The following is a 27,197-nucleotide window of genomic DNA, read 5'->3' as shown; positions in this document are numbered from 1 at the left end:
AAAAATATTTTTTTAACGTTTCTCTCTCAATCCCCCTCACCAGTCACAACGGATCTTCCACCTAAACTCTCATTTCCCACTCTCTCACTCTCACTCACCAGACAAGTAGTGATAGTGTTTGGGTCTGTTTGATTCTTCAATAGTTTATACCTTTCGCAATCTCCCTCAATAGTTTCTGCTTGATTCTTCTTCCTTTCGTTTGGATATGTTCTAATTGAATCAAGGTCTTTTTAATGATTGCTCTCTCTCTTTGATCATGAAGGGTCTAGAATTTTCCATTCTCTAACGCTTAAATATAAATGCAATTTTAAGGTTTTAATAATTATGAGATTTATAATTAATTATGTATTACTTAGTTTATATATATATATAGACACACACACACACTCGAGCTTATACGAGCTGTTCACGAGCTTAGCCGAGTCGAGCCGAGCTTGCTTCGTTTAATATTCGAGCTAGGATTTGTGTTCATGAAGTGCTTCATTTAATATTCGAGTCGAGCACGAGCCGAGCTTATGCGAGCCGAGCTCGAGCTTGCTCGCGAGACGCTTCGCTCACTTAACGGCCCTACTTAAAACTTAACAAATAAATTACCCCATTGCGTATTTGTGAAATCATTCACCTGACATTCAATTAGATAAGTTTTTTTTTTTTTTTTTTCGACATGTCCACTCAAGGGAAATGGGAGGGGAATTCGAACTAGTAACCTCCGCTTCATGAAGCGTGATTCACAGCCGACTGAGCTATCCCTTGAGGACCATTCAATTAAATAATTAAACGGGTTAAATGCGGGTCACACAACATAACTTATATAATAAAATTGTAATTTCACTTTTCTCAAAAAAAAAAAAAAAATTGTATTTTCACCCTTAAAATGAAACATTTGTATTAATATTGGAAAAGGGTTATAAGAAATAAAAAAAATCGAAAAAGAGGTGGGCTAACGTTGGTCTACATGGGCCAAGCCACCAAGCCCATTCGCTTACCGAGCCCTCTGACAGCCCAAGGACCACACGGCTCATCACCCACTCCTGAACCGCTTCAGTCAGTGTAATGTCTTCTTCTTTGAGAGTTCAGCGTAGGGCAAGCACGGCGCGAACGAAAATGGAGGGCGGCAAATGAAGCATTTGTTTTGGTTTCGGAAGGTATGTTTTTGTTTTGCTATTTTCTGGGACTCTTGAAACTGCATGAAACATGTTTGTGACATTGGAAAGTGTGTCTGAAAGTTTGAGACGATGTCGCACCTTTTTTCCGTTTGTATATTATGTGTATTTGTTTTGGCTTCTTATTCTTATTAATTCTGGTGGTTTGGTTGCTGGGGAAGCTGAGAAATTTATACGTCAAGGAAAGTTCATTGCATGTTTGGTTTTGCTGGGACTCTTTAAACTGTGTGAAACATCTTTGTTATATTGCGAAGTGACTTTGAGAGTTTTGAGTTAATCTGACGCATTTTTACTTGTATCTATGTAAATGTGTTGGCTTGTTCTTCTTGATATTTATGGTACTGGTGGTTTGGTTGCTGGGAAAATTTTAGGAAGTTCTAAGAAAAAGAAAGGGTTAATGAAGGATTGTTTTTTATTTTGGTATTTAAAGTCCGCTGGGTCAAATAGTTGCATTATGCTCAGTTGAGTTGAGGTTCTTTGCTCCCTCAGGTCACAAAATGGTGAATGATGTAGGCTTCACAATATCAAGATTTCAATTAATTCATTCTTTTTCTCCAGCACCCAAATTGGTCCTCCAGTAACTTTGTTTGGATTGAAATCAAAATTTTTTTCCCCATTGAGTAATTTCTAGAGGGGATTCAGTCAATTATTTGAATTTGCAATTTTTCAGGTGGGGGCGCCGGAGATTACGCCAAAAAATCTTCATTGACGTATTTGGATTGTAGAATTTCTATTTTGTTGCTGCGGCTCTGAGTGTGTGATATTTGTTTAATTGGGGTACTGAAACAGGGGTAGAGAATGTCTAGAGAGGCAGGCTTAAGGTTTAAGCTTAGTAAGAAACTCAAAATTGCAAGTGGGAGATCTGAGAATTCCAATGATGAAAATAAAAGAGTTGAAAGCATACATAATAATGACAGAAAGGGAAAGTTTAAACCTATGAGTTTTGATAGGAAAAAGAAGAGAATTTTTGCTGAGCAAGATTCGGGTGGGGAAGTAACTTCTTCTGGTAATGCAAAGGTGGCTAGTAGAAAGGGTTTGTCTAGTAAAGGATGGAATCGGGTGAAAGATGATTTTTATACTGAAAAACACAAGAAATCTCCTCAATCAATACGTGTTTCTAGTAGAACAGAGAGCTCAACGTCTGAAGCCAAATACTCTCGTAAATTTAAGGACATAGTGAAAAGTGCACGGGCATCTAATAGAGCAAAGGCAGAGGATGTTGATAATTTTGAAATAGAAAAAAACAATAAAAAATCTCCTCGCTCGACATGGACTCCTAGTAAAACAGATAATTCAACTTCTGAAACCAGACATTCTTCTCGTAAACGTAAGGAAACAATAGAAAGCGCCCGGGAATCTAATAGAACCAAGGCAAAGGATGTCGATGGAATGGATTTTGGTGGCATTGGTTCATCTAAGAAACATGCCAAAAGTACATTTGACTCAAGTAAGCGCCTGGATCTGAATCAAAAGAAATTCTCAGATGTATCTCCATCAAAGTCTGCCAAAAAAAAGGTCCAGGGAAAAAGAGGGTTGGATGATGATTCAGAAGTGCTAGATGAACAGCCAAAGAAGAGCAAACGGGTAATTCGGATTGATCGCCATGATATCTCAAATAAGCGGCTAGATGATGGCATTGTTATTAACGGTCAGTATTTATCAACATATCCTCTTTGTAATGCACATGCTGTTTGTTACTATCTTCATTATTGATTTATTTTGCAATGCACTAAGTAGTCGTAATACTTAACACATATTAGCTAACATAGGTTTCAATTTGCAATAGTTTATTCTCTTTCTTTCCTCTATTTTATTTTTTAAACTGAGTGGATAATTAGAATTTTTCTTACGACTCTTTTCTCAATTGCTTTCCAGAAAGTGCCAAAGAGAAGAAAAAGGATTTGGAGAAGCAAACTGAAATCTCGAAAAATGCACAATTCCGGGCAATACAACCCAGTCCCTCAATCCTTTCCTTTGTGGAAGATAATGTAATTTGTATGAGCGGAGCCCATGGTGTTTGTGCTATATTGTTGTTGAGTAGTTATGTTTCTTAGATTTTAATTTCCTGCATTATGATTCTTGATAATGTCATTTTACAGTTGTTGGGCCGTAGACGCTCGATTGAGCTCCGGAGGGCTGGCTATAACATTGAACTTTCTGCCCCATTAGATAATATCCCCTTCTCTACCAGCTCTGAAAGAGAACGTATTGAAGAGAATGTATGTTAATTTTATTGCATGTTGAGATTGTATTTTTATATTATCATAGTTTTATTTACTTTAATCCATATCAATCCGGTGATCAGTTCAATGACAAGATAGAATCTATTACTGTGAGCTGCTCTTCCTCTACTGCTTTATCTATTATCAGTATTGTGCTAACTATTTTGCACAGATATTTAGGAATAAATTGACATTTTTTGCTGCTGCAAAAGCTTCATCATCATTTCCTCCTCCTGATCTTCCAGAGATAGCATTTGCAGGTCAATATTTTGAATTGTCATCAATATTCTATGCTTGCTTTATTTTAGTTAAAACTTTTTCTTGCCTATGTTGTTATCCACTCAATAGTTTTTCCACTTTCAATTTGGTTCATGACTTTGATAATCTGTCATATGTTCAATTTCCGTTATTCAGAGGTGAATGCATATAAGAGTTTTGCTAATGGAGTCATGTTGAATGATTTCAATTTAAGTCATGCATTGGCAGGATTAATTGAAAATGTTATAGCACATTATGCCGTCAGACTGATGGCATGATTTCTGGAATGCTAATGTTAATAGTTTATATGAACTTATTCCTCTTGCACAAAGGAAAGATCTCTTTTGTGTATGAGTTAGTCTAAACAATTATGTTGATTTCTTCTGGGGAAGAGATCTTCCTTGCTGGCTTGTGGTACACAGGTCCCAAAATCCTGACTTTGTAAATTGTTTGTCATATAATTTTCTGAATTGATTGTCCTATATTGTTTCCTTTGGCTGCTTATCCAATAGTTTTGTAATGTTAGGCAAGCATTTTCTTTTATATTTTCTTAGATTTAAACTTTTTGAGAATGAGACTATGGAATACATTAATTCAATTTTATTGCCCTTACTAGGTAGGTCAAATGTTGGGAAGTCGTCGCTACTTAATGCGCTTACCAGACAATGGGGTGTTGCTAGGACGTCTGACAAGCCCGGCCTTACTCAGGTTTTATAATTTTCTTAGGAACTGTGATTCAGCATCTGTAGGACTTGTTTGATAATGACTATGGTTCTTCTGCAGACTATTAATTTCTTCAACCTGGGACCAAAACATTGCTTGGTTGATTTGCCTGGGTATGGCTTTGCCTATGCAAAAGAAGAAGTTAAGGATGCTTGGGAGGAGCTTGTAAGTATGCAAACAGAATTTCACCTCTTCTTTTCCAGCTGTTTTCGAGTCTAGTTTGGAAGTAAACAGCTAAGACCAAGCATTGGCAAACCTTAAGATGCTGATGCTACATGATATGCACCTATAATCAGCTTGGACTCTCACTTTGATACTTTTTTTTATAAGTAATTTAATCTCGTTGTAAAGTGCAGAGGGGCGCAACATTAATGCATAGGAAGCATACAAGGGAATCCTCTTCAGTAGAAAAAGAATAACAAAAGTTCAAAAAGTCTGAAAAACTAGAAAAAAGCAAACTATTATGTGCTGCCATCCATGTGTAAAGGGGGTTGAATATAATTTTTTTAAGCTCTACCACTGAAATCTCTCTATCTTAAAAATTTCGTGCATTCCGCCCCCTCCAAATACACCACATTAAACATAAAGGAGCAAACCTCCAAACTTCCAAAATGTTATGGACTCCCCACTTGACCTCCCCAACTCTTCAACAACTCTCTCACCCATCCAGGTATAACCCAATCTATACCAAACAAATTAAATAGTGCTCCATATCTCTTGCTTCTTCATAATGAAGAAGAAGGTGATTAGTAGACTCCCCACTCTTCTTGTACATACAACACCAATCTGCTACAATGATGTTCATTCCACTTCGTCAGGTTATCTAACGTCAATATTGTTTCTAGTACCACCGTCCACAAAGAACGATACACTCTCGAAAGCTTTCTGTTAGGCCACTGATGGAGTGGGTAAGATCTGGACAAAGTTTATTTTGGTCAGTTGTTGGGTCAGCTATAAGAATTAAATAACTATTCTGAATTGATTTTGGGAAGCATAGAGGGTTAGTTAGAGCTCCATTCATTGATGTGGTCGTTGCTAAAAATGCAGGATACTGATAATAGGATAACTTTTCATTGGGGGGGGTTTCAAAATCTGAAATAAAGGTAGTCATCAGTTTGAGAAGTGGAAAATTGAGTGCTGATGAAGTAGGCTCATTGTACTTGTCTAAGCTTTGGTAGTTTGCATTCAAGTGCACAATAGATGGGTGCTTGGGTGAAAATCGGTACATAAATAAGTTTACTTCCATCTACTCGCCTTTTTCATGTACAAAAGTGAGTCAATATAAAATGTGGTTTTGCTATATAATTGTTTGCTGGGGAACTCTGAATCTGTAGGTAAAGGAGTATGTTTCCACTAGAGTTGCTCTGAAACGGGTATGCCTGCTTATTGATACAAAATGGGGTATGAAGCCAAGGGATCATGAACTCATCGATCTTATGGAAAGGTGTGTACGCAACCTTTTAATGTTGGAAATTTGATTTTTAATTTGATTTGAATCTTTTATTTATTTATTTATTTGTGGGATGTATATTAAGCTATGGTCCTCACATGCTCATTGGTGACCTATATTGAAAGGAAATCATTTTGTATCGTTAACATGACATTTAAAGGCACATACATAAATGCTCATTTGGGCTGTACCAGTCTGTTCACCACATATACGTGTTGGATACCATTTTTTGGTACCCATACATGGTGCACATAATTTGTTACATGTGCATTATCATCTGACTATGGCCATCTTAAAATCGGGTAAAGAAGCAGATTATAACAAAGATCACTAAAGATAAAAATCATTGGGCCATATGAAATACGTTTTGGAGCACCATTTCTAGCTTATCACCTCAAGTTGATTTTATGAGTCGGTATGTTCTTTAATATTTTTCTTTACAGATCTCAAACTAAATACCAGATTGTATTAACCAAGACGGATGTGGTTTTCCCTATTGATCTGGCACGCCGTGCGATGCAAATTGAAGAGGTGAATGTCACTTGCGTGCATTTCTTTTAGAATTTACCTTTGTCTTCTGTGAGACTAACAGCTTTCTAAATACTATATGGCTTTTGCAGAATCTCAAGAGGAATAAGTCTCTAGTTCAACCAGTGGTATGAACAAACTCATTGGATTCATATTTGTTTGACGTTGTCTTGAAGCAACCTAAAATACTTTGGTTTTCGTTTTGATTTCAGATGATGGTAAGCTCGAAATCTGGAGCTGGTATCCGAAGTTTAAGAACTGCGCTTTCTAAGATTGCACGATTTGCCAAGATCTAATGTTTCGTCAGGTGGCTTTTTCCTTCTCAGATTTTGTTTCATGAACCGAATTTTGTGTTAGATATAGTATAGTGCCACTTATTAATGTTATTTTCACATACATGTAGTCGGCCCACAAAATTAGATATTTGGGTTTGATTCGGTTAATAATTTTTCACACGATTCGTGAACCCAACACGAAACTAGTGGATTAGGGTCTAGGAGTTTGATCCGTTTAATTAAATAGGTTGGATTAGGGTCAACCTATGACATTACTCGAACCCGATACACAATATTTAGAACTGAGAATTTTTAACATGACCTACAAACCAGCATGAAATTATCAAGGTTAAGGTTGATATCTTACTTGTTTAATTAAATGGGTCGAGTTATAGTTAACTCATATTATATACATGCCTCCTAAACCCGATATGCAAACACAAATTGCAACCCTTAAGTTGGCAGTAACCTGCAAACAAACGAACTACAAGAATTTACAAGTACACTCTTCTATTAGTCTTGGTGTTTATTTAATTATAGAAGTGGTGAATATTCCTTCTCTGCAGGCTGTGCGCCCTACTGCTGATCTAAACTTTTCTGGCTCCATATGTTTCCTTGCAAAGCTGAAAGCCTCTAATTCAGCAAAACAATGAAGGGGCAGATTTGTCTTTAACTTCATTTGCCGGAGGAGCCTGCCCACTCCACCTTATAGGATGATATCAATGGAGTTGAAAGGTGTTAAACAAGAATTGTTTTTGTACTCAGAGTAACATTAGACATTATATTTTTATTTCACAATTATTTCTCTGTGTTTAGTCTCAGTCAACTCTTGAATAATTATTGTTAAAAAAAAAAAGAATAAAAAATAAGTCGGAACTTTCACATCGACATTGTTTGATAATCGTGAAATAAAAATGTTGTATATAACATTATTTTATTTTATATGATTAAAAAATAGGATTGGATTAACTTTTCTTAATCCAGCATTACAACTAAGCAAGACATTATAAATGAAGTTGAGGCCGGTTCTTGCATTTCAGACGTGGCAGCACAGCTGGTCCTTGTTTAATGGGATGGGTAGTGGGATCCAGCTCAGGGTCGCCAATGTTGACTTTTCTTTAGCAACAACCGTGGTGGACTTTTATTTGTACTCAATTAATTTAAATTATCTAAATTATAATTTATTCAATTTAAGTTGGAATAGATCTTTTTAAACCATTTTATTCAACTGCTATTTATTTTTAGACCATGTAATTTTTCTATGGACTTTTAATAGATGTCATAGGAAAATAACATGCTCCAATTATATTTTTATTAAAAATCATATCATCTAAGGACACTTTAATAGATTTGTCTATTTACTTATGAGCTAATATTCAATAAAAAAAATGACCTAATTAACAATAGTGGAGTATAAATGAACCACTAACCCATTAATTAGTTAGGTCAAACCCATCTATGGCACGATACATTCCACAATCCCACCCAAAAGAAAAGAAGCAAAAATGAAAAAAAGTATGATAATCTAATTTATTAAATTGGTATTTATCTTTAGAGTTTGTGGTTTTAACATATATTGTTTAAAATGTGTATACCAACAATCATTTGTTGAGAGGATAAATGTCATTTTATATTAAAAATGCACTTGAGAATTACCTGCTATAAAAAAACATGATAATTTAATAGATTAATTGGATAAATGGGTATTCTATTTATTACACTTTTATCCTACTTTATTGATATGAAATTGTTAATCAACCGTTAGTCTTTTTTTTAAAATTTTTTTTTGACAGTTGACTGATAGTGCTATATGAGCAAAGTACGTAATTTATAACATTTAATGCAATAAATTTATATAATTTGAAATTAGGAATTGAGATCACTTAGAATTCTTTTTAAATTTGAGATTCTCAAATTTATAAATTTCAGCCGTTCATCTTATTTAAGCATCTAAAATAAGTCATGTTTCAGAATTTAACGAGAAAGCTACCATTTCTGTCACTTAGTGACTTCATCCTTCAATTCTGAAACATGAGTTGAGAATTCTAGGAAGTAATGATATAAGTCTTCCTAGAATCTTTTTAGAATCATCCCAAATACAATGTGGCTTTTAAAATTACTTTTGAGATGATTCTAGGAGAACTCTAGAAAGACTTATAGCATTATTCGAATTCTAGGGGATCTCAATTGTGAGAGTAGAGGGAAAGTTTGTCCATAACTAATAATTAAACATTTAAGACATTAATTAGTTAGGTCAAACTCATCTCATGCACAATACATCCAAGAATTCCCACTCAAAAGTGAAAAGAAGCAAAAGAAAAAGGTAAAAACATGACCAACCGAATTTGACAAAACTTAAACTGCACCCTCCATTAACTTTCACACAATTCTCAATCCTCTCCCTCTCCGTTCTCCACCGGGATTGACTGGAAATGTGTCCGTTGAGGCTGATTCTGATATTTCTCTCCGCCACGCTGGCCGGTTTCTTCGTCCTCAGAAACCTCAAGTCAGAGCAACCCCTCCAAGTCGTCGATACCGACACCGACACCGACGAAAACGTCGTCGTCAAGGATCCCAATGCAAGCAAGGTGTCCGCATTTTCTAGGGTTTTTTTTTTGTCAATTTTCTCTCTTTTACATTTAATCAATTAGTTAATTTTTTTTATTTTTTTATTTTTTGAATTTTGAATTTTGGGTTAATTTGCAGGTGAGCAAGGCGTTCTGGACCTGTGTGGACATGGCCAGTGGTCGCTACCTCTGGAGGCATTTGGTCTCTCCGTCTTCCAAGCGCTCCGATTGATCTCTTCCAAACCCACTACTGTTGTACTGTTTTGTAGGTACATGGCTGAACCATGAAATTACCTCTGTGATGTTGAATGTGTGATCTTAGAATCATTTCAATAACACCTATGTTGTTGTTGTATGGCTAATGTTGTTGGTGAATTTGTTGTCAAAATTTACCCTATACTCTTGTATAGATTTGTGGGTCGTTTGTATTTATTAAGAACTCAGCGGTCTTTCTCTTAAATTATGTGACAATAAAGAAATTTTAATTGGTGGGGTGGAAGCAACCCTGCAATTACTTATTTACAGTTTTCATGGAAATGGATCTTGATTCGTTCTTGTGTTATGCGAGAGAGAAGGCATAGGACGCAGCATTCTTAATGGCGTTAGTGAATAGAGTAATGCGTAGTGAGATCTTGCAGTTTTGACATCAAATTTCAATCTTGTATATCTTGTCTATGTCAAAATTCAAACTTCATTATCTTGTCTGATTGTGGACACGGCAGAGATAGATGTGAAGTGTTTTGACACTGATGGGTTGTTAGGGACAGGATTATAACATGTTTGTGCCTTGCCTGTGCTTCCAATTTTGTAGTTGATAGTTGTTATGTTGATAATTTTGCAAGCTAGTTGTTCTGGTGTGTATAGAGTCTCATTTTGATTGGCAACATGCCAGTATTGCACGGCAAAGTACAAAGAGCCATGGAAAAGGTGCTTCTTAATCTTTAGGTGAAGTCGCATTTAGTGAAGTGCTTTATAATTTATAAAACCTTGTGTTTGAATCTGTCATTGCCTCCATGGTTGGGTATATCTTGTAATGTCAACTATAAAAAGAGAAAAAAAATGTAAAGCTCAAGACAATAATATGAAGATTATGGCCTGATAATTGCTTTGTTGCCAATTGATAATTTTGTTTAAATTTATCATGTAGATATATAAGAAGTTAAATATATTATGCAGGATCTGGAATTTAGGACCCTCAATCTTTTTGCATTTGCATGCTCTAGCTATGGCAGCTGATAAATAAGCCAAATAAATCACTATTTCGTTTTTTCCAAAAATTTTCACTTGGACATAGGCATGCACATGCGTTTTGCGCTTAGGCTCCATGAGGCCTTTGCGCTCAAGTATGCCTTTTGCTTTTTTTAACAACGCTGAATATGTCCAAGGCATTTGGAATGGGTAACCATTTTCAAGAAGGCTAATAGATGATTTGTAGCTTATTTGTTGGGATGTCTGAACGATATTCTTTTTTAAATTATATAGATTTGTGTTGTAAACCATGAATCGGCTCATCCTAGTGCCTTAGTGAGACTTGGAATGCATCAAAGTATGATTGGAATGTGCAATTTTTGTTTCTAGGTAGCCTACATATCTGTCATTCTGACCTAGAACTGGTGTTTTGGAACATTAGAATGTTTATGTTGGTCCTTCATTCAGTTATGTGTAACGTACTAGAAAATGGTTGAATATCTCCAAAGCCTTGGACTTCTATCTCTCTCTCTGTGGGTGTGGTTGTGTGAACACCTGTTTTTATAGGAAAAACTCTAATCTCTGATCTGATTGAATATGGTCAACCCTAATAAGATGAAATCTTCTGTGACCGTTTTCAAGTTCTGTGCATGTGATATTTTTAATTTTTCAGTGACAAATATTTTTGCTTATTTACAATTTAACTTAGCAACCCTAAGGTCCTTGATGCTGTGTTGTGATAGAGGGGTAGATGCATACAAATTGGTTGCTGTAGATAAGAATGGATGGTATTCTACTACACAGTAAAGTGCATTGGATAGAATTCAAGAAACATGTTCGCGTTTCTTCGTATGAAGCTATTGAGCTTTGTAGAAGAGTGTCAAATATGATTACTTAAGGTTAGAGTGAATGTTTTTAAAATCAGTATTATGAGAACTAAATTCCTATATAATGCTTCTTCAAAAAACTTTTCTTGTGTATATATTCTTGGTGAAATCTGTTTCGCATAGTAGCATTCATGATTGTATTTATTTATCTAATGCTTCATTTGGTTGACAAGAGAGCAGATGAACAAGTTTGGACTTTCCATCGAGTATTGTTGGCAGAACCAAATTTTTATGTTGCAGTAGCTTTTGAGATGGGCAATATCCTATATGCTGTACCCTTCTTTTCTCTGCGGGGGGAAGGTGGAGTGGGTAGGGTTGGTGTTGGTTCCTTCATAACTTTTAACATGTTACATCTATAATGCCTTTCGATGACTAAGTTACCAGTAATAATGATCTTCAATGTTCACATAGAAGCCTTCCTTCCTTTTTTAGTGGTGAGCTCGGACTCTGCAGATTTTACTAAAGATATGTCGAAGTGATCAAGATAGCTGCAGTTAGAGCATTATGGGCCAGAATCTTGTAGATAGAACTTAGATACAATAGGTTGCAACTGGTTGGGTCGAATCTAGATTTACATCGAGTGCTTTGAAAAAGTTCAAAACAACCTGTCAGTGTGCAATCTAGATTCAGCCCAACCAGACTTGGACATCCTGAATTCGATTTTGCAATAGGAATTCTCCTGAATTACGCGATACATGGCTATGACAGGTGGAGTTCGGGGTTTACTTTTTAAGGGTGAGTCTGAAGGGCCCCTTTAGCCCTACTTTGGTGAGGTTCCACGTGATTAAAAAAAAGTTTTCAAAACATTTGAGCCCGTGTGTGCGCGCCTGCAAGGAATTTTGGTGAATTAAGAAAGGAGAAAGGTGAAACCTCAATGGAAAGGATGACACTGGAAAGTTGATTGTTTTTGTCATCTCCTACTTGAGATTTCTTTTATCAACTGTGTTACTGTAAGTCTGGATTTTGGGCATATAATGTTTCACGACTTCACGGCTCAAAAAACAGCATTTAGATGGTAAAGAGTTAGAAATGAAAAATTACTTATCTACGTGCAAAGAAAAAAAGAAAAGGTTATAACATTACCATTCTCTTTACTTTCAAGATCACCCACTTGAACTTAGATGCTCTATTAAAAAGGCATCCAAATGAAGTGTTTTAAAAATAAATGTCAGTTTAATAGCTTAAGCTTGAATTAGACTAATTGAAAGAATTTTTTCCGTCCCAATTTAGAAAAAAACTTTCAACTTTCTTCGTCTTGTTATGTCTATTCTTCTCCCCAATACACAGTGCAACTTTGTGGATCTATCCAATCAAATCAGCAGCCAATTGTTGAAAGAGAGAAAAAAAAAAAAAAAAAAAAAAGTTTCTCATTCAAAAAACATTAATATAATATATTGGAACAGCAATTTAAACTTTAAATTTATTAATTTAATAAAATATAGGACTTAATCAGAGCATACGCTACAGTCTACACCATGGCGTGACTTTAATTTGTTTAAATGTCGATTTCAAACTTCCCAAGTAGTCCCATTTATAAAATATAATATATATATCCCAACGGTCGAATTGAATCTCTTTTGTGCCTTTGTTCTCTGTCACTGTGTGCGTGTTTGTGTGTGTGTGAGAGAGAGAGAGAGATGAGGAAAAGAAGGGTGCGATCGCAGAGCTCAGAAACCCTAATTTCGAACCCGGAAGCAGAAGAAAAGGGTGGAGAAGGAAACACAGGAAAAGAAGGGAAAGGGTTTTTCGCGTGCTATCTGCTGATCTCCCTCAGCCCACGCCACAAGGGCCAAACCTACATCGGGTTCGCTTTCGATCACTTCGGTTCCTTTTCTTTTTCTTCTCTTTTCGATTTCTTGCCCTCAATAATCAGATGGGTTAAAATCGTTTCTCTTTTTTATTTTTTTTATTTTTACGATATCTATTTCTTCTATGCTTGAAAAAACTTTACAGATTTACGGTGAACCCGCGGCGTCGCATAAGGCAGCACAATGGTGAAATAGTGAGTGGTGCGTGGAGGACCAAGAAAAAGAGACCCTGGGAAATGGTTTTCTGCATCTATGGTTTCCCAACAAACGTCTCGGCTCTCCAGGTTTAATAATAAAATTTAATCTCAAGAAATATATAGATTATATAAATTCGTCTACTAATGTTAAGGTTTGGGTTTGATTATGCTGCTTGGGTCTCGTCAGTTACAAGATTGACTTCTAATTGCCCCTGGAATGTGTAATTTAGACTCAACTGGCAATCCTAACGTTATTGCTACTATTGCTGTTATTGTTGTTGTTGTTGGTCGTGGTGTAATTAAAGTTTAGGAACTATCTTGGAATGTTGCTCTTTGCCTTTGGTATGCTGTTTCTGTATCAAGTGCAGTACACTGTTCTGTTTGCAATTTGCAATTTCTATACTGTGCCAATACTGAATCTAAGCAAATGATCCTCTGTTGGTGCTAAGCTTTCTATTTATATCATTCATATATTGACTGGGAGCTAGACAGATGCAACTTTGGTGCTGATATTATTCCCTTACGGTTTGTTTTGAAATAGCGCATAGATTCTTTGGGAAATTCTGTATCACAATGTTCTTTCCTTCCATAGATGCGAACTAGATTGGCCACGAACCCATTTTTGACAATAGGCTGAAAAGTAGTACCAAAGCATGTTGTGCACTTTCACCATGAACCCATATGCAAGGCCTGTTTTAACCATCGTTATTCCCTTTATAATCATTGTTAGTTGAGATCTGTTTTGGGTTTTTAGAGGATTGACTCAAAATCTGACTTTGATTTTTATGGAAAGTGCTTTTGGCCTAAGCTATGGGGTAATTTAGCTCAAAACCCATTTGCCATCTCTAGAGAGTTTGAGTAGTTGTAGAGATCTTATTTTTAATGTGTGATTGGTGGAGTTCATTTCAGATGGCTCATTGATCAGATTCTTCCAGTTACTGTTATATCTTGCACGAGTGACTTGTTCAAGAGGTAGTTGTTTGTGTAGTTGGTTTACTATAACTGATGCAAGTGGCCAACTTGGGATACAGGACCCAGCTTATACACATAAGGAGCTTTTTTTATTATTATTTTAATGAACTTTTTCTTCAAAATTTTACATTTTTTTTCTTCGTAAATTAAGGTTATGTTTCCTTTATACTATTGGAAACTCCAAAGGTATCTGTTGCTAATTTTGATTTTTCCTATGGCTCAAATTTTAATCTTGATATAATGTGTTGTTTATGAGTTTTATCCTTATTACAAAAGCCATATATGAAGCAAAGGAATTCTGCTGCTAACAAGTTGAAATGTTCAAAACTTGTAGTTTGAATGGGCCTGGCAGCACCCAAATGAATCACTGGCAGTAAGAAAGGCAGCTGCAAGCTTTAAATCTCTTTCTGGTATTGCCAATAAGATCAAACTGGCATACACAATGCTCACCCTCCCTGCCTGGCAAAGGTATAATCTTATATGTGATTCAAGTTAATGCACGGGTAATTTTTCTGTAACTAAACGGTTTTGCTAGTTCTAACTAAAATTTTTTGTACATGATAGGCTGAACATCACTATAAATTTTTTTTCAACGAAGTACACACAGCATTCTGCTGGTTGCCCAATCTTGCCCGAGCATATGAAGGTCCAAGTTTGCCCAATGGATGAGCTTCCGTGCTATACTGAAATAGATGAGAGTTTAAGTGAAAATGAAGATGACAGGGATGATAAAGAAGAATGTGATGGAGATAGTATTGCCAGTGGAGTTGCGCAAGAAACAGTACCGGATTCGGATTCTATTGTTCAAAATTCGGCGGACTATGAGGATAATATCGACAAGACAACTGATGGTCTTTATAAATGGAGTAACGAAGTAGGAGAAGATTGTACACAGCCACTTGATTTCATCAAATCACAGATGACTGAGATGAGAACAACATCTTCAATTGTTACTGGCTACTTTGGTGTTGAAGAAATTGATGAAGATAGAGATATGATTAAAGATAGTAGTGTTGAATTGCATCGACCAGCTAGGAATCTATTAACCAATGTTGTGGCTGGTGATAAAGTTCAACCACCAAGCAGCAGCAGTTTTGTGCCTTGCCAAGTTGAGATAATTGATGTGTCAACCCCATCTCCTGACTGCAGAGCTAGTTTATGCGGCAAGAAGAGAAGAGTGAGAGTTGTTTGTCCTGCGATTATCGACTTGACTAAATCTCCCAATTTTATCCAATTATAGAAAGTTGAACTTGGACATACAACCTTAGGAATAATGAACACTGTTCACCATGGAGTGGACAAATTAGGTTCAAGTCTATTGTTTGACCCAATAACAAAGAATGTATCATTTTCATTGTAACATATATGTTACAAGATAAGAACAAATAATTTTTACTCTAGTGCTGCATGATATCATACTTGCCAGGAGACTGGGATTATGGTGCGAGGGAATCCATGTGTGTTCTGATATGCGATAGAATTTGATAGAATATATGACTATTATAGTAGTTCAAGACAATAATTAATGATGAGATTATAATAATACAGTTCTAGATTAATAGTATCTTCTCTTTTACATAGAGTAATAGGGCTATTTTGATGTATGGATTTTTAATAATTTTTTGTTCAAATTATTAGTAATAAAATTTACTTATCCAAATAAGTTTTAAGTTCTTATATTTGTTACTCGTATTTATATTGCTAACAATTCGAACAACAAAATTATTGAAAATTTCTATCCACTTTGCAATAACACAAAGTTCTAGATGTTGATTAGTCCCGCCTACTATACCACTAGTGTGTCTGTCCCAATATGATGTTCCAAACCAAATTATCACCAATTTTAAAGACAATTTTCCTCCAAATATCCGATTCAGTCTATTGGTCTGACTTCTATCTAAAATGCATGTAATTCTTAAATGCGACAACTCTACATGAATACCCACAAAAAACTGAAAAAAAGGACCAACCAAACCCCACCTTTTTTTTTCTTGGTTATTAATCAAAACCAACGCTGTCAAAATAGTGATGTCTGGGTTGTCCAGATGGAGGCCATCTGGAGGAATTATTAGCCTCAAATCATGGGGCCAATTCTATGAACCACATAATTACCGCACCATTATCTAGCTTTATTGTCAACAATAAAAATCAATGAGGGTCCCGGAAATCAAAATTTCGTCCTCCTTACGGAAACAAATGAATGATCTATGAAAAATGAGATAGGTATTTGCCTGTGTGGCCCTCAAGAATTCACCTGCCACCATCACTGAACAAAATGTGAAGCTGAGCTGCATCACTAGGACAAGACTTCAAAGAAAATAAGAGAAATAAATATATCCAGGGGGAAATTTGCCTTGTTCCCACGAAAGCTATGGGTGTTCATCTCGAGCAGCAATCTCAAATCTTGCCACGAGAGCACCATTCTGATGAGGGTGTGTTAATTTGGTAATCATCACGCATAGAAATATATATACTTAACATATGATTTTACATCAAAAAAGGCATAATCTACCATCCACAACCTACTTCAAAGGTTCTGGTTTAAAGCAACTTCATGATTATATTTCTTACACAACCTAATACATGCACCTCTATTAATCTATCTAAATTAACAAGAAGTCTAAATCAAGAAGAGAATCCAATTCAAATTATATGTTTCTCTTATCAAGAACTTGATATCACCATGTTCCAAAGCATGCATAACAGAAATTGAAACAAATGGATACAACATAATTGCAAGTCAAACAATCTGAGAAGGGCAAAACAAATAGACACCAGAAAATCATATGATATGTTAAAAGGTGTTCAAGCACAAGCACATACAACAAAGATTGAAAATTAATAGAGTTAGGGAGAAACAACACTTGCAAGGACAAAAACAACAGCAAAAATAACAAATTATCAAATATATAAACAAGCATATAATGGCATGGGCAATTTGGCAATGTGTTCTGATTCTCATTGTTATTGTTCCTGGCGCTGCTCCTGGTCATGTTGCTGCTGCTCCTGGTCATTTTGCTGCTGCTCCTGCAGCTCTGGCAGTTGCTGCTGTTGCTCACCTTGCCATACCCAAACAATATCCTTAAGAGAAGGCCTTATATTCTCCCTCAATATCTGCTGATATTCTAAGGAATCTCCATTTGATTTCTTCACCTCCACCAAATGAAAAGACGGAGTGACCTCAAAGATCTCTGCATCAATGGACAAGATCCCCTTCCTACCTTCCTTTAGTCCCTCCAATTTCAACAAACCTGCTTCCTTTTTCATCACTTTCATCCTCAAACGCCTAGCAATATCTTCCAGCTTAGAGATGATGACTGAGGCGGGTTTTCTGGAAGTAAATCTTGCTTCTCTCTTTTGAAAATCTGCTTCAAATAAACCAGAAAGATCAAAGCCAGCGGAAAGGGAAATAATATCGAAAGCATTCAAGCTTGGTGGTTTAGCCGACTCTTGCTTTGGGTCAGCACTCGTACTGCTATTCTCACAGGGACCAGAAGCATCCATATCTGAACGAGTCACAGATTTAATATGTTTAGAGTTCAATCCTTTTCTGAACCATGAACTTTCCTTAATCTTGGCTATGGAAGCCCTAGTACTGGGGTTTGGATCCAACATCTTCGACAGCAGCCTGCGAACTTCTGGCGGGAACCAATTAGGGCACTTATATTCTGCTTTTCCAATCTTCCTATACATCTCCATCAAATTTGAGTCATGAAACGGGAGATAACCTGCCAATAAGACATACAGAACCACCCCACAAGACCAAATGTCAGCTTTGGCCCCATCGTAGCCTTTCCTGTTAATGACTTCAGGAGCGACATAAGCAGGAGTGCCACAAGTGGTATGGAGTAGCCCATCTTGGCGCTTTGATTCAGCAAGGGCACTTAACCCAAAATCAGAGACCTTCAGATCCTCATTTTCATCAAGTAATAGGTTCTCTGGCTTTATATCACGGTGATAAACACCCCGAGTGTGACAGAAATCAACTGCATCGAGTAGCTGCTGAAAATATTTCCGTGCAACATCCTCCTTCAGCTTTCCTTTAGACACCTTGTTAAATAGCTCACCACCCTTAGCATATTCCATGACGAAGTAAATCTTAGTCTTGGTAGCCATGACCTCATAGAGCTGTATGATATTAGGGTGTCTAACCAGTCTCATAACAGATATTTCTCGCTTGATCTGCTCAATGAGTCCAACCTTCAAAACCTTTTCTTTGTCTATTACCTTGATGGCCACACTCTGATTAGTTTTTATACCCCTCGCATGGTAAACCTTCGCAAAGGTTCCCTGCCCCAGTAGTCTCCCCAATTCATAACTTTGCATCAACACATTTGATTTATTTTCCATTGAAAGCATTACCTAACACACAACAACACACTACTTACTCCTGCCAACACAACTTATCTAATACAGTGCAGGAGGTACTAGTATTATAAGCGCTCAACCATCTTCACAGAGATCAACAGGCACTCTATAGTGACGGGCAGGCCCATCTTGCTTTTGGAAACCAGGAGCATATGAACTCTTATTTATACATCCAGTCTCATCAAGCATAAATAAGGATAGCTCTAGTGAAGCGACAATCTCCTCAACTTCAGAGACAGAATTCTGAACAGTAAGGCACATCTTTCAGCATTCCCTGGGTTCTCTCCTTCCGCCAAAGATCATCTAGAGAATGCTCAAAGAATGTCTGAAAGACCTTCAGCAGAAACCTAGAAACATTTACCACAAAATCTATGTTGACACCAAAATTTGCAATCTGGAAGGACAAAAAAAAAAAACAGAAACAGGAACAAAAACCTTTAAAAACTCTTTAATCAAGATAATAAAGAACATCAACATGCCGAATCCAACATATCCTAACCACAAACTAACAAATAAACACATTTTGACAATTTACCACAACCATAAACAATTCTTTATAATCCTGAAAAAAGGTAACCATGATCAACTCCTACTGCTCATCGATTCCACAATATTCTCACACAGTTGCTTCAAAGCTTACGCTTTAAATTAGAGAAATTCAGACAGACACCAATTGGAAAATAAGAAGAAGAATCATATTATCCTAAAACTCCAAAATCTCACAAACCCAGATGAGGAAACAATCGATGTAACATCAGCTACTACTCTTAGCCCCAAATTCCACGAAACAACAACATCACCAACAATAACAAATATGATTTCTAAAACACCGATTGCATCGAAAATCAACAAAATTTCAAAACATCAATTTTAGACAAACAAATTTTAAGCAAATTGACCATTTACACAAAAAGCCCAGCTAAATCAAAACCACCGAAGCAGAAACATAAACAAATTTGATACAACAACAAAATCCAAATCAAAACAAAAGGAATTACCTTTTGGTTTGCGAAGAAGCTCCAGAGGATCCCAACACAAAGCAGAGACACGAGAAAGACAAGGTTTTGAAAAAGTCCCAAAATTTGGAGTCAGAATTTGTTACACTAATTTAGGGCCTTGCATATTCACATATATAATTAATTAATTAATTAATTAATTAATAAAAGCAGCATTTTTATAAATAAAAAAACAAAAAGCTTTTTTATTTGTGTGTTCTTTGTCGATCAGCGATGTAAGTGGGTCCGACCCTGACGTTAATTGGCCCATTAGGCTCTCACTAAGATGGATATGCTCCTACCCCTAGGCACGTCCACCATAAGATCCACGAGCTTTACTAATTAATTAATTAATTTTGCATTTTATCTGGCACAGTGTTTTTTAACCGGATTTTAAAATAAATAAATAAAGATACAGTGAAGCCAAAACTATACCATCCGATGCATTGAAGCTCTCTAGCTTATATCAATTACATTGATCGATTGTCCTCTACCTCCACCTCCATGTGCTCAATTTTTATAAAATAATGTTTTGCATGTAGGAGCGTAAGTCTACGACTCAGTAAGTAAACATCATTCATACAGACTATTTCATAAAGCGTTTTTTTTTTTAAATGCGGTTAACAATTTTCTATAAGCTTCAAACGCTTTGTTCTAATATTTTTATTTTTATTTTTTTAGCCAAAATTATCCTTTGAAAATGTTTCTTCGTAAAACTCATTTTGTAAACCCCTTTTGTAAATTATCTTTTGTAAAGTACTCTTGAAAAAATTATCCTTCGTAGCCTATGTTCCCTTTCCTAATTAACTAGTGTTAGAAATTTACCTTTCATAAACTATCTTACGTAAAAAAGTCTTGGAAGAATTATTTTTCGTAAATCATTTTTAATTTTCGTAAACTACCTTCATGAAACTATCTTTAACATAATACATCATAAATCATAACATGAAGCATTATAATCTTAGACATAAAAGCATTATAATACTTGGCATGAAACATCATAATCTTAACCAAAATAGTATGACATCATAATACTTATTATGTACGTTATCTTAATTTTTTACTCAACTTCATATCTCATAACACAATCAGTGTACTTAGAAAATAAAAAAAAAACACAATAATTAATCATATAATATTGATTATATTGAAACCCCTATTAGAGCATTCTCAGCAGACTTCCTATAAGGGAGTCTGTTCCCTAAGTTTAGGGAATATGCCTAAAAAATCGCAAAAAACGTCCCACAGCAGATTCCCTATATGGGTCCTTAAACCATCAGCTGCTATAGTTGAACCCAATGTTTTGGGTTCAACTGTAGCGATCCAAAGGCTTATTAAATTAAAAAAATATTCTCTCTCCTCTCATCTCACGTCTCTCTCTCACCTCTCTTTCTCTCTCGCTCGCACCACCAAACGAGCAGCAAAGGCATTCAAAGCAAAGAAACCTAGAAACCCAGACCGATCAAACCAGAGATTTTAGACCGAATCAGAGATTTGTTTCAACTTTCAACTGATCAAATAAAAGAAACCCAAAAATCTCATAAATTTGTGCTTAAAAAATAGTGAAAATTGAAAACCCATAAATCAAATCAAACCAAAGAAACCCAGAAATCAAATCAAAGATACAAGGCATCAAAGCATGTGCACGCCGATTGGGTCGCAGTTGGATGGGGTCGCTTTGTGTGAAGGGCTGGAGTCGCTGTCAATAAAGAACTCGGCGGACTTGGACGACATGAGGTTGATAGCCATCGCGAGGGGTGTTGGAAATTGAAGAAATTTGAGGTGGTTGGGTGCAAGAGGATCACAGGGACGGGAGTGAGGACATTAGCTTCCTTGCTGGGAGGAGAAGAAAAGGAAGAAATCACAGGAAGAAGAAATGGGCTGCTACATCGGAAAGAAAGAAGAAGAAAATATGAGGGAAAGAGAAAGTATAAATTAAAGGAATAAAATATAAAAAAAGTAAAATAAAAATATAATATTTTAATGATATAGGGAAGCATTTATGGAAGCTATTGGGGAGTAAATTGACATAGGGAAGCAAAAAGTAGTTTGGATCTTTAAATTTAGGAAAAATGATCGGGTAGTTGCCGAGAATGCTCTTACAGGGTAACCACAAATGAACCATATTGACATGCTAGCCATTGCGACTGGCCATGAGGCATCCATGATGGCTAGAATAGCAACCACCGATCGAGGAGGCCGAGCAGTAATCCGAGCAAGCCCCCTAGGTTGCCAAGCGGTTGCAAACGGTAGTGATATAGGCCGTCAAGGCATCAACAGTGGCTAGGTTGGGTCTGTATTGTGTCGAACCATAGTAATACGACAATTGGACCAATTCTAATCTAATTCATTTAATTAAATGAGTCATATCCTTCAACCCTAACATAATCCGTTTAAATAAACGGTTGACACGACATAACTCGTATAATCCATTTAATAAAAAAATTGTGTTTGGTTGACTTGAACACAACCCGTCATTCCAACGTTTTTCTGACGTGTTTAATATAAATGTGTTAAATTGACCCAAATACTTGTTAAGATATGATTAGCACAATTCATATTTAATAAGCATAAATTATATGAATTATACATATTTACGATGAGATTCATGACAATCAATTTAACAATTGACATCTATCTGTATCTATAATTAATAAACATAACAAAACTTCTCAGCAACATATCTAATCCAAATAATTAATATTATAGTCCCATAAACTTTGTCTACGTAAACAAACATCAACATTAATTATTAACATAATGGAAAGTAGATTGAACTGTGAAAATCAATTGCGAGTTAAGCAGGTTAATTAACCTGAAGTTTATCAATTACTAATCATGTTTAAGTGGGTCAACTTGGTTTGATCTGAATTACATTACACTAAACTAAACATTGTAATTTTGTATAGATATCATAAATTCGTGTAAAAAATTATTGACCCTAATTAATTCTAATGGGTTGACAAATTAGGAAATTTGGCTAGGAGCCATGCCGGCTTACATGGAAATGACGTATACTTGGCATTTAGCAACAGGCGACTTTTGGTACAAGTGTGTGAACCCAATTTAAATAATTCATACTTCAAATTTGATTAAGAGATTAAACTCATGATATGGTATGCCCATTGAATTTCTCTGTGCCCAATTATCTCAACTGACTTTACATTAATATATTCATTTGATGTATAATAAACAATTTAAATGTGATGACAGACAAATCTTTATTATGTAAGCATATTTCTTTTATATATACTTCTACCTAATCTTGTTTTGTTTACTATTAAAGCAAGACTACTCAAGCCTCAAATTAGATTACTCTTTGAGCTGAAGTGTTTTAAGTTGTAATTATTTCATTATCGTTATTTTTAATTATCGAATGACACGTTTTTCTCTTTAATAGATCTTGGATAAAATTGATAAGGAGAGAAATTGTTTTTTTTTTTTTTGAAGAAAATTAATATATGACTTAGTAGACATTGATGTTTTAATTACTGGTCAATTTCCAACTCTATATATGAACGAACAAAACATATATAAAATGATTTGATCAGACGTGCTGCAAGGGAGCTGCATGTGTTGTGCCTCTTGCTGATCAATTGCATCTCCAAGTCAATGTTGTTTGAACTTATAATCAATTAATTAAACCAGGAAATAACTAAAAAAGAAAAAAGAAAAAAGAAAAAGGAGAAACTCATATGGCTCTGAGAATTTTGGTAATTGCATGTTGCAGAAGCAGCGGAGCGCCACCCACGCACCACCCACATGAGCACTTCTTGACATGCATCTACTAAATATTATTTTAGTGTACGTGAGCACCATTACCCCTTAATACTTTTTATTTGTATGCATGAAATTCTTTCCTACTAAAAATAAATCGCAATCTTCGGCGCAGACTTAGTTTTATTTTTATCTCAATAATAATTAAAAAATAAAAAATAAAAAAGATAAATTTAATTATTAAATTAATATTTTAACAAATGATTGACAAAAATTGATAGAAACCCTATTTAAAGGAACATTTCCTTTGCTAGGCCCTCTGCATTTATGCCTAGCAGAAATTAATGGCTAGCGAAGACTATCACGGAGGAGCATCCGCTTCCGTTCCATTCAAGTGGGAATCTGAACCAGGTACTCCTAAGCTCAAATTCCGCGAGAATATTACTGCTCTTCCTCCTCTCACACCACCACCGGCTTACTTTCCCGCCGCCACAAAACGACCCGCCGTTAGAAAGAGCTCGAGGCCTACTCTCTTGGACACCATCTTCCCCAAGTGCAATGGGAGGAAAGAATGTCAAGTACCATCTTCACCGCCGGCTTCTTCTTCGTCGTCGTCTTCTTCTTCATCATTTACATCTTCGCGGTCGTCACGGTCGTACTCATTTGTGCTTCAGTCGCCGATTACTCATGAATTATAGGTTTAGAGGCTGTTACTCATCCATTATCAAGGTATTGCTTCGTGAGTAATATATATATGTATATAGTTTCTGGATACCATGTGGAAGCCCTTGTTTGTTGCTTAATTAGTTCACTGTAACTTGCACTGAGAAAGATTTTACAACTGAGTAGCTGGCTATGATGATATATATATATATGGGTGCTGAGAGGTATTATGATCATCTAATTTTGCTTCTTCCTCTTTTCTTGTGAATGAAATTTTCTTATCCATGAAGTAAAATTAAACTCGACATGAAATATACTTTTTAAGGTTGAGAGGCGAGTATGTGTTTAATTAAATGTGTCGGGTTAAAGTTTAACTATATAGTTTTATATCCATAATTAACAGTATTTAAACCCGACACATAATCACAAATTGGCACCTCTAACAGAATTTAATCTCCATCTCAAGGGATCCTATTCCTTTGTCTATTAGGGTTTATGACAGTGGACTGCATGTCTTATTAATTTGCATGAATAGTTAATTAGATGGAATCTTTTTGAGCCTGGTCTCGAGGCATGTGAATGATCTAGAGAAGACGAAGAACAGTTATAACTCGAAGCTTCTGATGGCATTAAAAACATCCATTTTTTATATATATAATTCTAGTTTGTTAAGCATTTATTGGAATTTAAGTGTGATATTCCTTGATTTAGAAAAACCACCACGTTATCACATGGCATCTGAAAGGGTTCGAATTATTATTATTTTTTTAAAGAAAGGGGTTGAATTATTAGGCAGTGTTATAGTCACTGATAAATTAACCAATTAATTGATCAAGACCCCATTCAAGCCTTTCATTGAATTAGATTTATTTGTGTTGAGGTATATGTATAAAATTATATATATTATATTTCATTTAATTAAATACGTCAGAGTACTTCTTAATCTTAATCCACTCATTGCATATTGGGTTTATGTGGGATTCATGAGGCATGTCAAGAATTTTCAATATTTAATATCATATATCGAGTACGGATCATGACGGGACATATGTATAAGACTACGTAAATCAATATGAATCCGATCTATTTAATCAAATGTGACATATTTTAACTCTAACTCGCTAATTTTGTATTAAATTTATATCGAGTTCACCTATTATCTAAAATATTGCCGATTCTAGCTGGATCCCAACCAAAGCATTCTAATTGTAACTTAATAAAAGGTTAAGCAAGATAGATAGTTTGTCAAAATTGTCGGCAACAGCTCTAACTGGAGGGATGTCAATTAAAAAGAAAAAAAAATCTAATGTCATGCATCGGGCTGCAGCTTTGACCTTACCATTTGCATTTTAAAATTATGGATACGGTTCTATGTGCAGAGAGAACGATGGTGGCTTAATTGTATTATCAATGAAGAAGTAATTCATAATTTTACATTTATGTATAGATAAACAGTATTACCAGTAATGGGTTTGGGTTTGCTCAGAATATATCTAGAGTTTCATTCAGGTTTGACTTCTCTTTGATGTGTAATGATCTATTAATTTACAAACGTACGTTTTTCTTTAAATTAATGTTAGAAATATATTTTTATTTTATTACTGTTCTGTCCTGCTAATATGATAATTCCAATCAATTTCAAATGAGGTAAAAAGTCATTTGGGCTCAGCTCGGGCTGGCTATAAGAAGATATTCGCATGGACTGGGCTTAATTAGGCATTTCTTAAGCCAACTACGTGGGCTGCCAACTGTGTTGGGTCTGTAATCGGGTTCCTCATGAAAACTCCTTGTTTTTGTTTTTTGTTTTTTTTTTTGTTTTTTAAGTACCTCATGAAAACTCCTTGAATTGCATATATTTGTGAGTTCGACTTTGGATGTTGTGCAAAAGATAACTCTTCTTTTCGTCGATACACAGGAGGAAGACTAATGTTATAAGTTTCTCTTGTATTATTTTTGTATCTCTTTAAGGATAATATGGCTCTTAAAATCGTCATTGGACTTATGATTAATAATTATTGGATTTTGATCAAATTGTGATTTTAAAAGCTACATCATTTTTAGAGGGATACAAGAGGGACTTCTAGAATTACTCATAAAATGAAGGATTTTCTATAATCTTATTTATTAAGTTGATATATGTTTTTAATTCAAAATATATGTGAAAATCAAATAATAAAAATAAACTTATATGAGTTTTTACGAGTTTGACTCGTTTAATAAACAAGCCTAAATTTCTATTCAAACTTAGTTCATTTAATAAAAGCTCAAGTTATTTACTAACCATTTTGTTCAATTACATCCCTACCTTCAAGTGTACACTCAAACTTTAACAAGTAGAGTTGGGGTTTAAATTTAAGACATCTTCTCACTACAAAAAAATACCTTATTTTGGTGCTTGAAAAGAGCTCACATTGATAATTTTTTTTTTTTAAAAAAAAAATGGACCGGCAAATATATGCAAGGGCTTATTTCCGGTGTATACGTATGCATGTTTGTGACGTGTCGGAAAAAGTGAATCTCAGTGTGTAAAAGACGAGTCCCTATATATATTTTTTAATGATCGGCACATATTTTTATCAATTACCAGCGTTGGTAATTTCTCTCTCGCCATGTCTTTTGGAACATCGATAATATACGCATTTTCGTTAATCTTCTTAAGTATCTTGTATGGACCATACTTTTTATTCCTCAATTTTTCGGACTACCTATTGGCAGTTGCTCCTTGCGTAGGTACACTTTCCAATTTTATTTTATTTTTTCCAAAATACTGGTTTCGAAGTGATGTGTCACAAGATTATGGGATGGTGCCACATTTATCAAAATAATAGATGTCATTATGATGACACATCATTTGAAAACTAATATTTGAAATTAAAAAAAAAAAAAAAAATTAGTAAGTGTAGCACTTCTCTTTTCTTCTCTTCTCAATCATTAATTTTATTTCATTCAGCAACAATAAAATTATTACTAGTTTACATGATTTATGTTAACAATATTACGATTATCGAGAATGACAGTTCTTCGATGTGGTTTACCTAATTTGCAATTAACTCCATGTGATATCAAAATGGTTCATGAGATATGCTAAAAAAATAATTTAGTCCCTACAGTCAAATTTCGTTCACTAACTTAATAGATTCTGATAGCGTAAGACGTTAGAGCCAATAAAAATTGTGATACTTGTCAAATTTTAGTCATTGTCACACTAACAAAATC

The 27,197-nt window shown here is 35.2% G+C and overlaps 5 protein-coding genes across 6 annotated transcripts; 4 read left to right on the top strand and 1 right to left on the bottom strand.

Moving 5' to 3' along the window:
- The first annotated feature begins 1,066 nt into the window (after positions 1-1,066).
- Positions 1,067-7,426, top strand: LOC132164711 (uncharacterized). The gene is made up of 12 exons (XM_059575263.1): positions 1,067-1,145; positions 1,834-2,811; positions 3,039-3,151; positions 3,263-3,382; positions 3,558-3,645; positions 4,260-4,351; positions 4,427-4,531; positions 5,701-5,810; positions 6,260-6,347; positions 6,437-6,472; positions 6,557-6,651; positions 7,186-7,426. The coding sequence occupies exons 2-11, from the start codon at positions 1,962-1,964 to the stop codon at positions 6,638-6,640; spliced, it is 1,686 nt and encodes a 561-aa protein (XP_059431246.1). The 5' UTR covers positions 1,067-1,145; positions 1,834-1,961; the 3' UTR covers positions 6,641-6,651; positions 7,186-7,426.
- Positions 7,427-8,894: 1,468 nt separating this feature from the next.
- On the top strand, positions 8,895-9,704 carry LOC132164770 (uncharacterized). Its single transcript, XM_059575325.1, has 2 exons — positions 8,895-9,207; positions 9,326-9,704. The coding sequence occupies exons 1-2, from the start codon at positions 9,052-9,054 to the stop codon at positions 9,416-9,418; spliced, it is 249 nt and encodes an 82-aa protein (XP_059431308.1). The 5' UTR covers positions 8,895-9,051; the 3' UTR covers positions 9,419-9,704.
- Positions 9,705-12,797: 3,093 nt separating this feature from the next.
- On the top strand, positions 12,798-15,683 carry LOC132164769 (uncharacterized). Its single transcript, XM_059575324.1, has 4 exons — positions 12,798-13,065; positions 13,215-13,353; positions 14,573-14,706; positions 14,803-15,683. Exons 1-4 carry the CDS (start codon positions 12,899-12,901, stop codon positions 15,476-15,478), a joined length of 1,116 nt encoding a protein of 371 aa, XP_059431307.1. The 5' UTR covers positions 12,798-12,898; the 3' UTR covers positions 15,479-15,683.
- Positions 15,684-17,008: 1,325 nt separating this feature from the next.
- Positions 17,009-19,733, bottom strand: LOC132164768 (CBL-interacting serine/threonine-protein kinase 10). 2 transcript variants are annotated; one of them, XM_059575322.1, is made up of 2 exons: positions 19,605-19,733; positions 17,009-19,000 (listed from the first exon to the last, which is right to left on the bottom strand). In XM_059575322.1, the coding sequence occupies exon 2, from the start codon at positions 18,595-18,597 to the stop codon at positions 17,203-17,205; it is 1,395 nt and encodes a 464-aa protein (XP_059431305.1). In that variant the 5' UTR covers positions 18,598-19,000; positions 19,605-19,733; the 3' UTR covers positions 17,009-17,202. The 2 variants fall into 2 exon arrangements, with proteins under 2 accessions (XP_059431305.1, XP_059431306.1); XM_059575323.1 differs by having other exon boundaries at positions 17,009-18,953.
- Positions 19,734-23,662: 3,929 nt separating this feature from the next.
- On the top strand, positions 23,663-24,016 carry LOC132163188 (uncharacterized). The gene has a single exon (XM_059573373.1). The coding sequence runs from the start codon at positions 23,663-23,665 to the stop codon at positions 24,014-24,016; it is 354 nt and encodes a 117-aa protein (XP_059429356.1).
- Positions 24,017-27,197: the final 3,181 nt, after the last annotated feature.

Source organism: Corylus avellana, chromosome ca10, assembly GCF_901000735.1.
Source record: "Corylus avellana chromosome ca10, CavTom2PMs-1.0".
NCBI lineage: Eukaryota > Viridiplantae > Streptophyta > Magnoliopsida > Fagales > Betulaceae > Corylus > Corylus avellana.
Note: the sequence above shows the minus strand (reverse complement) of the source record. Positions and strands in the feature narration are given on the sequence as shown.